Below are 15137 nucleotides of genomic sequence, written 5' to 3'. Positions count from 1 at the left end.
ACCAAAAGAGAATAAAGATGGAAGCCTATTTTAAAATGAGTAAATAAATGGATAGGAAATGGGAGGGAAAAAAAAAAAAAAAAAAGTGGGCAAAAGCAGAAATGGAATTTTGAATGTTATTTGGAAAAAAAACAGTCCTGTGTAATCGTAGCTGTTATAGACAGGCAGTGTTAGAGAGGGGGAGGGGAGTTTAATCAGAACAGCTGCAAAGGAAGATAATCTTGGCTGCAGAGTTTTGGACAGGCTTAAAAAGAGAAATTGTTCTAGGAATAGGAAGAACTCAGTAGTAGAGAGTCCTGATCTGGGACAGCAGACCTAGTGTTAGTTCGGAGTGTACAGCTGTGCATCTCTTGGTTATCCTTGAGGATGTCATCTTTTGTACCCTGTGCCATCTATCATAGTCTCATTTATAAAAGCTTACTAATTTGAAGAGATTGTAAAGATGAAATTTCAGTCATGAGAGTGAGGAAATTTTAAAACATTACTAGATATACTTTAATAGCAAGAACAGGAGTACAGAATATAAAGAATAAAGGGGAATGTATCAGTTGAACTCTTACCAGATTACTCCCCTTAGATTACTTTTTACAGTTTCTTTTTTTCTCATGTTTACTTTTTTCCCCGTAAGTTTTAAATCTTTGGATTCGCTACGAGTCGTTTTCTGGCTGAGAGTCTGAATGATTTCCAGAATCCTTGCAAACGATAGAGGAGAGTAGCAATTGTGTGTAGGCAAGACAGTAGGATGGTTGAAACTGCTGTCTTGCAAATATGCTGTAGTGCTGGAATGAGATACAGACCAGAGGACAGTGCAAAAGTATGTATCAGAATTCTCCTTCATCCTTTAAGGATAGAGGTTGCGTTCTCAAGCCTACACTGGAGAATATCTAAAGTGTGATCTAAGTCCCTTTATGAAAGGACAGGAACACAATCCTAGGTCATTAAAGATCAGAGAGAAGGACTTTTCTTCATTTAAGTACCAGGCCAAGAAATACAGCAAAGCAGGCAGTTGCAGAAGCTGCTGTATTTTGACTTGGCCATAGGCATGGGCTGGATCAAACTGCTTTGACTACCAGAACTTGCAGCATTGTGTAACATGTCATTTTCAGGCTATTTTGTTTAGACTAACAGCAGTCAGTCTCATAGGTAAGAGCCTAACAGTGTAATAGGTTCCTACCTCTGACTGAACTTGAGCAGAATTTGGGTAATTGGCTCATTAAGTTCTTTTTCGCTAAAACATGTATGCTGATGGTGGCTATTTGGAGAAAAAAAAAAAAAAAAAAAAAAAAAAAAAAAAAACATGTCTTCTTGTATCTTCATCTTAAATAATGACTATGAATGCCCAGTGTATTAGCATGGGTTTTGTTTTTGCTTTTTAACATGTGTGTGTGCCACATGATTTGGGTTTTAAAATAGGGGAGACCAATGTTAAAAGTAAAAGAAAAATTAATCTGTTTTAAAAATCTAAGGGAAAATAAAAGCACCTTCATTGTTTCAACAGTACAACAGTAGACTATTTCATAGATACTTGTTCTTTATTTTAATAACTTGCTTGTGCATTAATGTTCATGTTTTCAGATTAAAAGTTCTTCTTCTCCTTGTTTTGGAGATGTATTGGGAACAGTTTAAATGTTTTTCTACGTTAATATTAAATTGTTCACCTGTAGACTCTGTTAGTTATTCCAGGAGCTCTGGCTTCAATGCTGGCAAATACTATCCCTAGTGCATCTTTTAAAGCTTCCTTTAATTCAAACTGCTCCAGAGGATAATCCTAGGATTAGGATGATGAAGACTGTAATTTGGACTCAGATGAGATAGAAGATCTTTTTGGCACCAAATAATTTTCCTTTAACAAGGCATACTAAAAATGTAAGTCTTACAGGAAGGCATTTTTCCTTCACTGCTACTAAATATAAAACTAAGTTAGAAACCCACTGACTATATGCCTGGATCAGACATTCCTGTTCAGTGTGATGGTATATTCTTTTATGTGCCCTATTTTTATTATATATATTGCATAGGATACGGTAAATGCCTCTTGTAATTCTAATCTTGAACACCATATAAAAAGCAACGCAGTCAAATTTGTGTCTCAGTTTCCAAAAACAAAGTAGGGGCATGTCAGTTCACTGATAAGGAGTCATAGTTGGGGAAATAAGGTTTAATACCAGAAGACTTCAGTATATGTAATTGAAAAGTTTGATCAGCTTTTGTCTGTTATTGGTTTTCATGATAGAAGGAGGAAAAAAATAAAAATTAAATTAAAAATAAAATAATAATAATTAAAAAAAAAAAACACACACACAAAGAAAACAGGCCTTCTCAGGACTTCAGGATAAGTGTTTACAGCAGAGGTCTTGCACTGTGTCAGTCATCTTTTCTCTCTCTGCAGTTCAGAGGCAAAGTACCTCCTCCATGTGATCCTGTGTGCAAGATCATAGACTGGATTCTTGCTGTTTGGCACCAGCTGAACTCTTGCTTATCTCGTCTTGGAGCACCTGAAGCTCTTATGGGGCCAAAACATTTCTTCTCTTGTCCAGTGGTGCCAGGGCACGGCCAAGCAACAGTGAAGTAAGATTTCTGTTTGTTTGACCCTGTTCAGTGCCAATCAAATATTTCCTACCAATATAGCAGTTATGTTTCTCCCCAAACTCATCTGACTCAGCATCCTTGGAAGTATTTTAGTGGAAGTTACTGAAAGCTTTAAGACTTTTGTTTGGTATTTAATTACCAGAAGGGCAATTTTGAAGGACAGAAGTGGGAACTGGGTGTCTAACATTGGTTGAAAATCAGTCTTTTGTTGTGACCTTTCAGTTATTTTCCAACACAGTTTCTAAAATAGTGTGTGTACGGGAACGGCTAATTTTGCTCAGCCCTTTAAGGGTTCTGTTCTTCATTCCAAGACAGTACTGTAAAGAAAACTTTTCACTGGGGAACAGATCAAAATAAGAATCAAGAATTCTGAGCTTGAAAAGTTGGTAAAGTTTCCTTTTGAAGTTGCATATGAGAGAAAGATGGAGAAGTAGAATGCTTTCTCACCCTTTCTAATGTCTGGTATCATTTCTAAACACACACAGTTTCACGGAAGGATTAGCCTAGAAAATAAGGCAGATACATTCTTTTTAGCTATGCACATGGTTAGATGTCCAGTGAAATCAAAGAAGAATGATGAAAATTTGCCTTTTCCTGCCTGGTACGTATTGCTTGAACATCTGCTCACATTCCAACCTCTGCAAATATTAGCAAGTGAAACAAGAAATACTTACAGAAATTTAAGCTATATTGATTTCATGATAGGATGTTGTTTGGCTATATTAGAAAGGTAACGAGCCCTAACGAAGATTCCAACTTCCTCAGAACTCAAATAATGTTCTTTTCTGGGTTGTGTGACCTTACTTTTCTCACCATGTGATCATATTTTCTCACGTATAATCAGCATTCTCCTTGATTGCCCCTTCTATTCCCTCTCTGACTTTTCTCCCCTATCAGTTTCTGCTCACCATTAGTCCAAGGTCCGTTTCTTAGTGCATGTGTTAGCCTTCTCACCTTTTTCTCTGTCCAGATCTCGATAAATTTTGCTTGTTTATTTTCTCGTCTCTCTCTAAAGGGCAAGGTTTTCTAATATCCAGAGTAATTATCGAATTCTAAATGTGGATTTAGCATTGGCTGAAAATGTTATGGTTGCTGTGAAATAAAAAATGAATAAAGCACACCATGCATTTATCTCCTGTCTTCCTCTTAATCCGTGTCCACTGAAATGTCTTAATCAGTTATTTATTGTAATGGTATCAGTAGAAGGCAGAAAACGTGTTGCTTAGATACCTTAACTATGCATTTCTTGGTTTGGATTTGTCCTGAGTAACCTTGACTAGATTCACAATGCAGTATTTTGAGGTAATTACCACATCTCCGTAATATCTTTCACAGTAGTGATATGCCACCTGACTCTTCATTTGAATGCAGTTTTTGTCTACTAATAAACAATTAGAAAGCACAGCTGCAGTGAGCACTTAGTAGACACTTCAGGTTTAGCAGTGTGACGCCTAACAGTGTAGTCATATAACTAGCAGTAAATAGGTTTAATTAACTGCTCACTGGTTGGTGTTATTTCAATCTAATTAGCCACTCCTGTCCTCTTGCCCCTCTTCTCCACTGCTATTCTGCTGCTTTTTGCATTTGTCAAAGCCTCTCTGAGTCAGTTCAGTTCATTAACGTAGTAGCCAGCTATCTGGAAACTGAGTTAGGTCTGGGCTGGGTGTTAGCGCAAGGTAAGTGGTAAAAGCAGGCAACTGGAAAGAGAGGGGGAGAGAGAAAGCACAACAGGATATTGTGTCATGCTGTGAGCTCTTTCATGTAGCTTCACATGTTTTGGAGAGTAGGCTGAATAAATGAGGAAAATTTTAGCTGCATTTTTTTGTTTATGATCTAGAAAATTAACAATGATGTTCTGATAGGGAAGAGTTCCTTTTTACAGCTCTTTTTCAGAGATGAGCGATACTACATCTTTCCAAAATATCAGGTACATCAAAGAACTGGGGATTTAATCAAAATGTGCACAAATGAAAACCAAACTTAGGACTGAATTTAAACACCGGGCTGAAATTTTATTAAGAGAGGATGGCACTGTAAAGCCCATCAGCAGTTAACTGTTAGATTAAATGTGCTAAATTAATTTTTATCTCTGCAGCATTCATTTCTGACTATTCCTACTAGCAATATTGCAGATTGTCAGAAGCTTACATGAGCAGAAAGTGAGAGATAAAGTTACAGTTTGGCAATTTATAGTAAACCAGTGTTTACTTCCATAGCTTAAGTCAGCTAGCAGAAGCAAACTGTGTCTACATGGAATGTATCTACAACATCGTGCTAAGAAGCTTCAAGGAACATCTTAAATATGCATTTTACAGCTTATTAGCTGTACTAATTCTTTTGTGAATTAATATAACTTTTACCAAGCTTATACAAGCACTTTACAGTATAATTATATATCATAAAAATTCAATCTATGCTTCATAACTAATGAAAAATATATATTAAATGACTCATGCATTCTAAATTAAAAAAAAAAAGAAAAAGTTTTATTTCTAGCCAGCCAAAAGCCATCATTTGGGGTAATAAGATGGCTTCTGTGTATCAACATATGAGGAATATGGTTCACCTCAGTGAAACAGACTTTTTCGCCTTCATTTTTTCTGAATGGATTTCTGAGAAGCTGAAGCATCATTATAGCCTGTAATTTCATATAGACCTTTGATATAACCTATGTAGCTCTAAATTTTACTCATCTACATCCCACAAGATGGTAATAAGGAGGGAGAAAAAAAAAAAAAAGTTGTATTTGATTTTAAAAAGATTGATATAGTGTGAAACAAGCCTTAGTCCTGAAACTGCTAGCCTTTCTCCCCTGAGAACTGTAAGCTGTGACAAATACCACTAATTTATTTGTTAATACACTTCTTTTTCACTCCTGTGCTAAAAAGGTGTAATATTTCTCTCTTAAGCAAAAATCCCCCAAGAACCACATCCCATTGAATCAATTTTTTTGTAATCAGACCCGGTCTCTAAACCAGACAATCTGGAAAATCCACAGCATCCTGGAAACACAGTTCAGAATAGACCAAATAAACAAAAGGAGAGAGAGAGAGCAAGGCAGCTGTATAAAAAGAAAGGTCATGCAAGCTGGACGAGTTTGGAAATGGAAGAATACTAGAAAGGGTGAGATCAGGACTGAATAGCCCTTTTTTCCCACCCTGGCAGCAAATATGCTATGAATGAACACCTGCAAGCATGGAAACTTTTCCATGTGCTGGCAAAGGTGAAAGAGAGGTTTTTTTTCGGTTTGGTTTGGTTTGGTTTTGGTTGGTTGCTTTTTTTTTTTTTTTTTTCTTTTTAATATACATGAATACACATTTTTTCTGGAACGTTCTTTCTTTAAGCTTTAGAAAGAAAATGATGGTTTATGTTCTCATTTGAAAGAGGAAAAGAATCAGATGGTAAACAGTTTGCCAAAGCCATCTGAGAAAAAAAAAAAAAAAAGGTCAAATAATTGAATATAAAGCAAACAAATAAAGCAGTTCCTTGATGAAATCAGTTCCTTGCTGATATTGAGTACAATGGGATGTCCAAAATATATGTGCATCCCGAAAGCACAAAATCTGATGTGCTACCCAAAGTATTACCCACAAATCTGGGGGGCTGATAATTTTCTCTGAGGCTAAAGAATTGTTTGTGCACCTACAGGTGGATGTCCAAGTTATGGAATGCTGTGATAGCTCCCAGAGTCCAAGAAGCAATACTCTCCAGAGCCTCTGTGAAGAGACCATCTGTACCAGGACAAACAATAGCCAAAAAAAATCCCAGTCAAGGTCAACAGGCTGTTGTTAAAGCTGCTCTCAGTATCTTGCTAAATAAAGCTGTGTTACATGGCTGTCCTCTACCCAGAACAGGTAAGAGTGAACAATCAGAAAGGCAAGTAGCTGTATATTGCCAAAGTGGGGCTTTTAACCATTTGGTTTCTTTTGCAAAACTTCCACAAAACTTAACAGAGTTGTACAAATTTGTCAAAGAAGCACCATTTGCAACAATTCTTTCTAACGTTGTTCTATTTTTGTTTCAGAGTTAGATAATTACATAGCAGATTTTAAGGGTGGAAACTTTCCTTTATCCATGGTCTCAAGCTACAAAAATTGTGGTAAGAAAAGAGGAGAAAATGCTTCTTGGAGAAAAGTGAGTACAAGTCCTCGCAAAAAGTCAGGCCACTTATCCTCCCAGTCATGGAATAAACAAGAGACAAATACTGAAGGTAAAGTTTTCTATTTGAATTGTGGGGAAACAAACAAAACAAAAAAAAAATGTGGGGGTTTAAACTGAGTACGTAGGAATGTAACTTTTTTCCACATCATGAATTTAAACTTTGCTACAAAATAGCACTTGTGTTTATGTTTACTCATTTTTTAAAAATGACTTTTTTTTCCAAAAAAATATGTTTCTTTGTCACTATGAGGTAACCTAATCAATTCCTTATTTTTTTTTTTTTATAATGCCCTTTCTCTTGTGTGATAATGAGGTAGACTTTGGCTCTGATGGTGGGAGATAGAGCAATAGTTACACGTCACACTGATGAGAGTGATGCTTTGTCGTTCCCTTCCTCAGTACTGGCTGTGAGGAAGCTTAATTACTTGATTGCTTCCCTCCTTCATGCCTTAAATCTGCACCTGATTTAGAGTACACACACAATGTTTTGGAGGGTTGTTTTGTTTTTTAAATCTTTATATCATGTAAGGCTTTGTGTCACCAGGTTTATGGGTGTGTATAAATGTGGAAGCTCTACTAGTAGCTGACACTTCTGAAATGTGTTTTCACCTCAAGATCATAAGCCATCTAACAAGCAGTTTACTACAAAGGGATATCATCTGGATATATGTAGAAGCAACATTCATTCTTTTGCAATCTGTCATTCTTGCATTCTTTTTTAGAGAACTTCATTTTATTTTTTATTGTATTCTTTTTTATATCTGTCTAGAAGTGAAACCTTGAAATGCTGTAACCAAATGCCATGTCGAACAGGAAAATTTCTAGAGGAGAAAACCAAATTACTTGTTTTTGCTATCTGAAAATGAAGGTAACTCTCCTTTAGACAGGAGAGTTAGGGAGGAATTTAGAAATGATTTTTTTTTCCTTCATTTTAAAAACAGGAAGATTTTAGTCTCAATTGCCTTATATATAAAAGACTGAAATACCTGATGCCTGGTGCTTTTTAATGTTGAATTGAACGATTCATTTCTTCAGCTCTTGTTCAGAAAGAAATCTGCTTTTGCTGAACTGCAAATCTAATGTCCCAGTTCTGCTTTCTAGTTCTCTGTTTGAATTGTGAACAAATCTAACCCCACTAAGATTAATCTAATTCCACTAAGATCCCACTATGATTTGGAGAACTCAGATGAACATAAACTGAAGTAGGATGGTTAGCACTGTACTTTGTATGCAGAGATGCTTTTGGAGTCGAATTAATATCTGTAAATAAGTTTTTTGGTTGGTTGGTTGGTTTTTTTGTTTGTGTGTGTGTGTGTTGTTTTTTTTAAATGGTGAATTTAATTTCGTTTCTGCTATGTTGTTCGTATTAAAAGTACGGGCAGATTCTTTGATTTTTCTTAAATGAAGTTAAATCTTTACCCATTCATAAGTGATTTCTGTTTGAGAGAACCAGTAACACAGAAATCTGATGTTCTGACTTCCACAAAATGGCATCACTCTTGCTATTTTAGCAGTCCCATATGGACCTGATGCTACTCTGAACAGTTTGAAGGGATGTATTCTGAACTTTGGAAGACTTTATTTATTTAGCCAGTAAATGAGAGCACATTTTCCCCATTTATCACAGGTTGTTTTTTGTTTTTTTTTGAAGAAGAATTCAGCAGACATAATAATACACTAATAACTCAAACTCTCTTTTCTGCAGGTGTAAAATCTAAGACTATGTTGCAAGCAAACTGTAAGAAAAGAGCTTCTCTTGCCACAAAGTAAGTTTTAATCTTTGATATTTGTAACACATAGGAACAATAAAGATCTTGAAATGGTGTGGTAACCCAGCACCTAACAATGAATAGATGAAGAGTTTGCACTTGATAATGTTTTGTCTTTACATCTGAATAAAAGAATGCTATTTAATTTTCATGTCCAAGAGAAAATAAAATTTGTACACTTGGTATTATTTTAGAATCAGTTTCTATAATTCAAAGCTTGCAGCTCCTTGTGTTCTTTTTATGTAACAGAATAACGTATGTCTTAAGAGTATTATGTAACATTTTTTCAGCCATGAAAAGCCAACCTTATGCTTTTTTCACTTGGCATTGTATTTAAAAAAAAACAAAACAAACAAACAAAAAAAACCTCCTCTGGCTGTTTTGGCTTACTGAATGGCAATTTGAAGTTGTACCATACCTGCACTTTATTCTAAATAATACCGAGTTTCTCTAAGAAAGGGTATGAATTAGTCACATAGAACTGCATTTGAGATTTGACTTCAGTCTGAAACCTTTATGCCATCATATCATCATATTCACAGGAGCAAAGAACGTAGAATACTTTATGCTTCCAGTATGCTGGCTTTTTAAAATCAAAGTGTTTGGAATTAAGTCCAATGAAGAGATGAGAATAAAATTGATTGTGCCATTAAAAGATAATAATGATAATAATACAGTGGGCAGAAGAATCCCTTCTTAGAATTTCAGGTTAGAGAGAATAATTTGAATAGACAGGAGATCTATTATGATAATAGCAAATATTTACAACTGCTACTGCCAATGAATTAGATATTTTTCCTGTTTGTAGTAGTAAAAACATTTGGAAATAAATTACTGTTTTCCAGGTATATATAGTATTTATTTTTTAAATTCTATATCTTGTTTTGTTTGTGGTTTGTTTTGGGTTTGGATTTATATTTATTTTTTTTACTAGGTCTTCAGAGAATGATCAATTGAGAACATTAAATCTAGAGCAAAGGCTGTCCCTTGGTTCTGATGATGAAGTAGATCTTGTGCAGGAACTTCAAAGTATGTGTTCCAGCAAATCTGAGCCTGATATAAGCAAGGTAAACATAAGGCTTTTAAATAATTTACATAATTACCATATGCAGCTGTTTGCTACATGCTTAAAATAAATTTTTAATTTACAAGCACTGCTTGAACTGAAAAAAATTGTAAAGTTAGCTGGCAATAAACCAAAGTCAACTAATAAATAATACATTTGAAGGAGAGTGTTCTGGTTTAATACACATTATTTTAAATTACACCTTCACTATCTTGTATTACAGAGCTTTTTGCAGTAGAGGCTGAAATTTATTAGTTCATAAGTGCTACAGACAATAGCCTTCTCTGCGTTACTGTTCCCCATGTTATCTTTTATGTTATTATTGCTTCCTCTGGGAAACTTTTTTGCAGTCCTAAAGACAGAGAAAGTTTTTCTCGGTATGCATTGCACATTTTGTTTGTATAATGTAATCTCATTAGCCATCGTAGAACTGGCTCAAAGCTCATCTGCTGTGTAGGCAAAATTACGTTTTGCTGCCTCATGCAGCAAATGGGGCATTAGCACAATTCTTTTTTCTGGCAGAAGAGGGTGAAAGGACCTTGCAAGACTCCTAAGTCTATGACTAAGACTTATGCTGGAATGGATTTTGATCTCCCGGTAGCTATGGCTATTTTTTTGTTTTCTTTGTTTTCTTCCTGGCAGAGCTGAGGTAGATGTCTGCAACAGCAGGCTATGTTCAGACTGGAGTAGCTGATCCATGTCTTTGGAAACACAGAGAGCAAGCAAGCTTCTGCAGTCCTAGGCTGTTGTCTAGTTAGGCCATCCATTATATCCTCTAGGATCTCCTTGAACAATAGTCTCATTAGTTTTGTTTTATTAAGTATTCTGTTTATCCTTAGAAGACAAACACATTTTTATTAAGAAATGCTATGTTTGGGAAGATTTTTCAACGCATTTAATTAAATTCTTCATTATGTGATTTTTGTTTTGTTTTGGTTGGTTGGTTTTGGGTGGGAGTTGGTAGGCTGTAGTTTGTTTTGATTGATTTTTTTATTTAAAAAAAAAAAAAAAAAGTATTCACAATACTTGGATGAGTCACATTCTCCAAGCTGGTCAGCTAATCACTAAGTCAGCTAACAGGGATTTACGGTATCTGCCCTTGAAAGAATGGGATGTGCTTAAAGAAATGGTAACCAACTTAAAGTTGTGTTTAATAACATTTAAAATGTAATTGGTTGTTGACAATTCAAGGAAATGTGGATTAGATGAGGAAGGAGATAGATGTCACTGTCTTTTGTTCGGTTTCCTCATCATGGGTGGAACCATCCATGGTAGCAATTTCTGTTAATTCCCTAACTGCCTGGTAGAGGCTTACGGAAGTAAGGGTGCTGTTGTATGCTTGCTTTGTGTGATGTAATTTCAGGCTGCCATCAAAATAAGCACATCAACTTTCTAATTTGCCTTTTCACTACGTGTTCCTGCTGCCTCTGTTATGATGGAATTGAGTACTTTTGCAGTTGCAGAGTGAATCGGGTCACCATGCCCCAGGATAAAATACCTAGTTCTCAGCAAGGTCAGAAGACTGATCAGATTGTATCTGTTACTTCATGGTCACAAATTTTGATGGAATATAGCAGGAAAGAAATATGGCAGGAGGAAGAGAACAGGATCATTTCTTTCTGTGACATCCCTGAAGCTTGATAAAATGTAACAGGAAACTGCCCTTAAGCTCCACTATATAGTATTGCTCTGAAAAAGATGTTCAGTCTTCTCTGACAATGGGCAATGTTAACTCTCTCTCTCTCTCTCTCTCTCTCTCTCTTTCTCCCCTCTCTTTCTCTTTCCCTCCCTCCCCTTTAAATTCTGTCGAGAGTAAAAGGAAAGTTATTTTACTTGTTCATTGGATATTTATGCGTTGCTACTATACACACTCTCATTATGCAACTACATGAAAATCAAGTCAAGATTCCAAAACTTGGTAAACAGAAACATAACTTCTTGTGAGAATAATAAAGAATTCTTATCATTTTTAGATTGCAGATTCTAAGGATGCACTACTGATGTTCAACAACTCTCAGAACAATCCTGTATTTTCAGCAAGTGGTACTAACCCAAGTAAAACAACGAAACAAAAGGTAGGTGAAGAGTTTCGTAGTAGTACTGAAAGTGTCTAAAGTTTAGGTGTCTCTAACATCTGAGTTCCTGATTGGATACAAAGAATGAGTGTTCCAGTGCCCTGTTTATTATGAGAATAAACTGTCATGATTCTTAGGAAACTCACTGGACGCACCATGCCAAGTTTCTTCCATGTGTCTTAATGGAAACGAAGATTTATTAAACAATGAATGTATTTGCTACACGTTTTTCATGTTTACATGAAGCGTCTCCCTAGGCCAAGTATTGTTAACATTCCTTCAACATTGTAAGTTATTTGTATCAGATTTTGAGAGAAATAAAAGCTCTGGTTTCTTTTTTCTTTCTTTCTTTCTTTCTTTTTTTTTTTTTTTTTTGTTAACTAAGTAAATCTATTTAATAAGTTTGCAAAAGCTGAAAACTTCGTTAAATTCTTGATGTAAAATTACTGGCTCGTGGTTTATTTTTGTACCCACTTTTGCAGTGATTACCAAAATATGTAAGATCTCAAACCAATATTTTCCTAAGTGTTTTTATCTCAGTAGAATTGAGTCACTCTGGTGTCAGAGCTCTCAGTGGGTGAGATTTTGAGAAGGTATATAATCAGAGTTTTTGAAAAGTATGATTTTCTTGTTTAAAAGTTTTATTTCTCTGCCTAGCTATTATTCTACAGTTGTCTTGGCATATTATTTATGAGATGCCAAAAGCAACACACTGTTATAAGGTTGGTGGCTCTGCGAAAAGAGAGTCTAAATGTGAACAAACTTCACTATCTTAAGAGTAGCTTCAGAGTGGGAAGGTACATTCAATACTACTGGAATATATATCAGATCCACTCTCTGTTCTTTTTTTTTTACAGAAATTAAAAATAATTGTTTAAGGGCTAAACAACCCCACTAAGTGTAAAGATATACTATTCCCACCTTAGTTTTCATTCTTTGGATGATAATTTCCTTTTCTTTATTGTTTTTGAACATTGAGAGTATTTGTGACCATACAGCTCAATTAACCTTAGCCAGCACAGAGTCTGTTGTCCGTGTTCTCTTAATAGGCATTCAGAGACTTGGGTTCCTCTGGAGATCAACCCAGACACTGTCTCACTGTGGTAAATTGTATTTTGGAGGTACACTGCCTATTCTCTGTCAGTACAACAAAGTAGCCCTGAAAATAGTTTAACTTGTGCACCTAAGCATTAAAAAAAAATGAAGTTAGATGAGATGACTTACCACCCTGACCATCATCTTTTTTCATATTCAAATATTCAAAATTTTAAAAATATTGTTTGTAATTTTACTTGAAATCCAGAGAACAGACTTCACTGAATGGAAAAAATTTTAACATTGCAGATCCATGTTTAGGTATACTGCTTTTGACTGTTTCTCTAAACACATTAATTTCAGACAGTCCAAATCAGACCTTTATATAGTAATGATGCTTAGATAATTTGGCAAGTCAGCTGACCTGATCATTCCCACTATAATTTTTTTCATAGTGAATTTGGTTTACTTTTAAAAATCCTTCTAACAATGTAAGGCATAACTAAATGCCCATTTTTCCCTTTTAGCTGTGGCTGCAGCTGTCATTTCTCTGTTATGATGAAAGAAAAAAAAAAAATGTTACTTTGAAAATTGAGATATTTGAGAATTAAATTTAAGATTTTTGAATGCCAATGCAAAAACCTTATTGACTTTTCTTCTTTTGGTATTTTAAAATGCTCATGATATTTCCTTTCAATCACAGAAGGAAAAAAAAGCCATAGTTCACCAAGTAGTAACACACTGTCATATTAAACTGTAAAGGATTGAAAATAACAAAGGTTTGGTAAGGGCAGAGGGTTGAATGGCTGTTTTTCAGGTCAAGTACAATAATTATTTATACAAAAATGCTTTCTTTTATTCACAGGATGGAACCCGTCCTCTCAGCAGCAGTCGAACTGTAGAAAGCAGCAACAGTAAATCAAAGACAGAGCTGGGTGGTTCAAGAGTTAAATCTTTTCTTCCTGTACCTAGAAGTAAAATCACCCAGCCTTCTCAGAATACTAAAAAAAGCAGCAGCAGTAATACAAGGCAAATAGAGGCAGATAACAACACAAAAAGAGAGATTTGGAATTTGCACAAAAAAGAACAAATAGAAAAATCTAATAAATAAACCTGCCTACCATACAATTTTCTGTGTTCACATGATCTCTATTGCAAAGAACCAAGTACTCAAATTTGTAAATACTTTTTTAAAATAAACTGTTTCCCTGTAATGTAAAGTTTGTACAGGACCACAGTTTTGTTTGTATGTAAATCAGCTGGAAATTATATTGTTTTAAATGTCAAAAACTGGCAGTTTTGCCACCTTCATAGATTTCTTTTTCTGTTATGAAAATGACTCTTGTTTAAATGATAATATTCAGGGGTATTACCACAAGATTCTGTTTGTGTATATACTGTACATAAATATATTCTATTAAGTTCATGTGTTAAATTGCATTCAGATGAGTTGCACAATATGTACAGTACTGGCTTAAAGCTATTGTACATGCATTTTAAAGACATGTTTTTATCTTCAGTTAATGAAAAATTAATGGAATGTGGCAATAACTAAAATGATCAGAAGTGCAGATCAGTTACTTTCAGCTACAAGCCATATTAAATACTTTGATTTCCACATCATCTGCCTGCTGAATTGCAATTCTGTTTCTCCCAAGCTTCTCTTCATCTTAAATGTCATGAATTTGTGTTACAACTTTTATCTTTCAAAAAAGGAAAGAGATTGAGAAATTAAAATGCAATAAAAGTTATTTTTCTCAGACTCTTATTCTTTGATAAATTGAAGAAAATGTGGTCATTTATTAACTAAGTTTTTCTTGTATACTGTAAAAACAAAAAATTATATGCTTCATTAGTGTTTTTTAAAGTACACAAGAAATAATAGTGTTTTATGGAAACAAATTTTACTGAAAAGGAATTTGAGCACAAGCTTAACTACAGTATTACGAGAGAGAATGGAGTAGCGATAACATGAGTTACTATGTAATTATCAATTTCTATTGTGGATTTAAGATGTAATTGCTGTGAAATGATACTTGAGTTGCAGTGAAAATGAAGTCTTTTTCATTTTTCCCCACTACAGAGGCAGAACATTTTCCCAGGACAGAGTCTCGATGAAGGGAATATTTCCCCAGTCTCTCCTTATGGTAGTACAGTTATCTACTTGTGCATTGTTATAACGTGGCAACACTCGCTGTCTAGATACCTCATTAGATATGTAGAGGAACATGTAGAGTTATCTTGAGGTCAGACTTAGTTGCCTTCTGTTGAGTTATCAGGAGATGGTTTTGAGAGCTATGGACATGGTCACGCCTATAATTTCCACAGTAGCTTTTTTCTCAAGATAAATCTGAAAGAGAAAAAAATGACAAAACTGTTTCCTACCAGTTCACCTTTATATGTAAAACAGTCATCCCAAACTCATGTCAATAAAATTTTTGT

At 34.9% G+C, this 15137-nt stretch overlaps 1 protein-coding gene across 2 annotated transcripts in view; it reads left to right on the top strand.

The window, feature by feature from the left end:
- Positions 1-15137, top strand: part of CTTNBP2 (cortactin binding protein 2) — a 95343-nt gene extending 80206 nt beyond the window's left edge. The window contains exons 17-23 of one of the 2 annotated variants that reach the window (XM_082779948.1): positions 2390-2568; positions 6238-6443; positions 6614-6799; positions 8456-8516; positions 9454-9586; positions 11559-11660; positions 13561-15137. In XM_082779948.1, coding sequence (XP_082636074.1) covers positions 2390-2568; positions 6238-6443; positions 6614-6799; positions 8456-8516; positions 9454-9586; positions 11559-11660; positions 13561-13806 — 1113 coding nt within the window. In that variant the 3' untranslated portion in view covers positions 13807-15137. Of the gene's footprint in view, positions 1-2389; positions 2569-6237; positions 6444-6613; positions 6800-8455; positions 8517-9453; positions 9587-11558; positions 11661-13560 lie in introns of those variants that run through there. The other variant, XR_014319101.1, reaches the window with a different exon arrangement.

Source organism: Aythya marila (assembly GCF_965140915.1).
Source record: "Aythya marila genome assembly, chromosome: 1".
NCBI classification, from domain to species: Eukaryota; Metazoa; Chordata; class Aves; order Anseriformes; family Anatidae; genus Aythya; species Aythya marila.
This window is presented reverse-complemented; position numbering and strand designations above follow the sequence as displayed.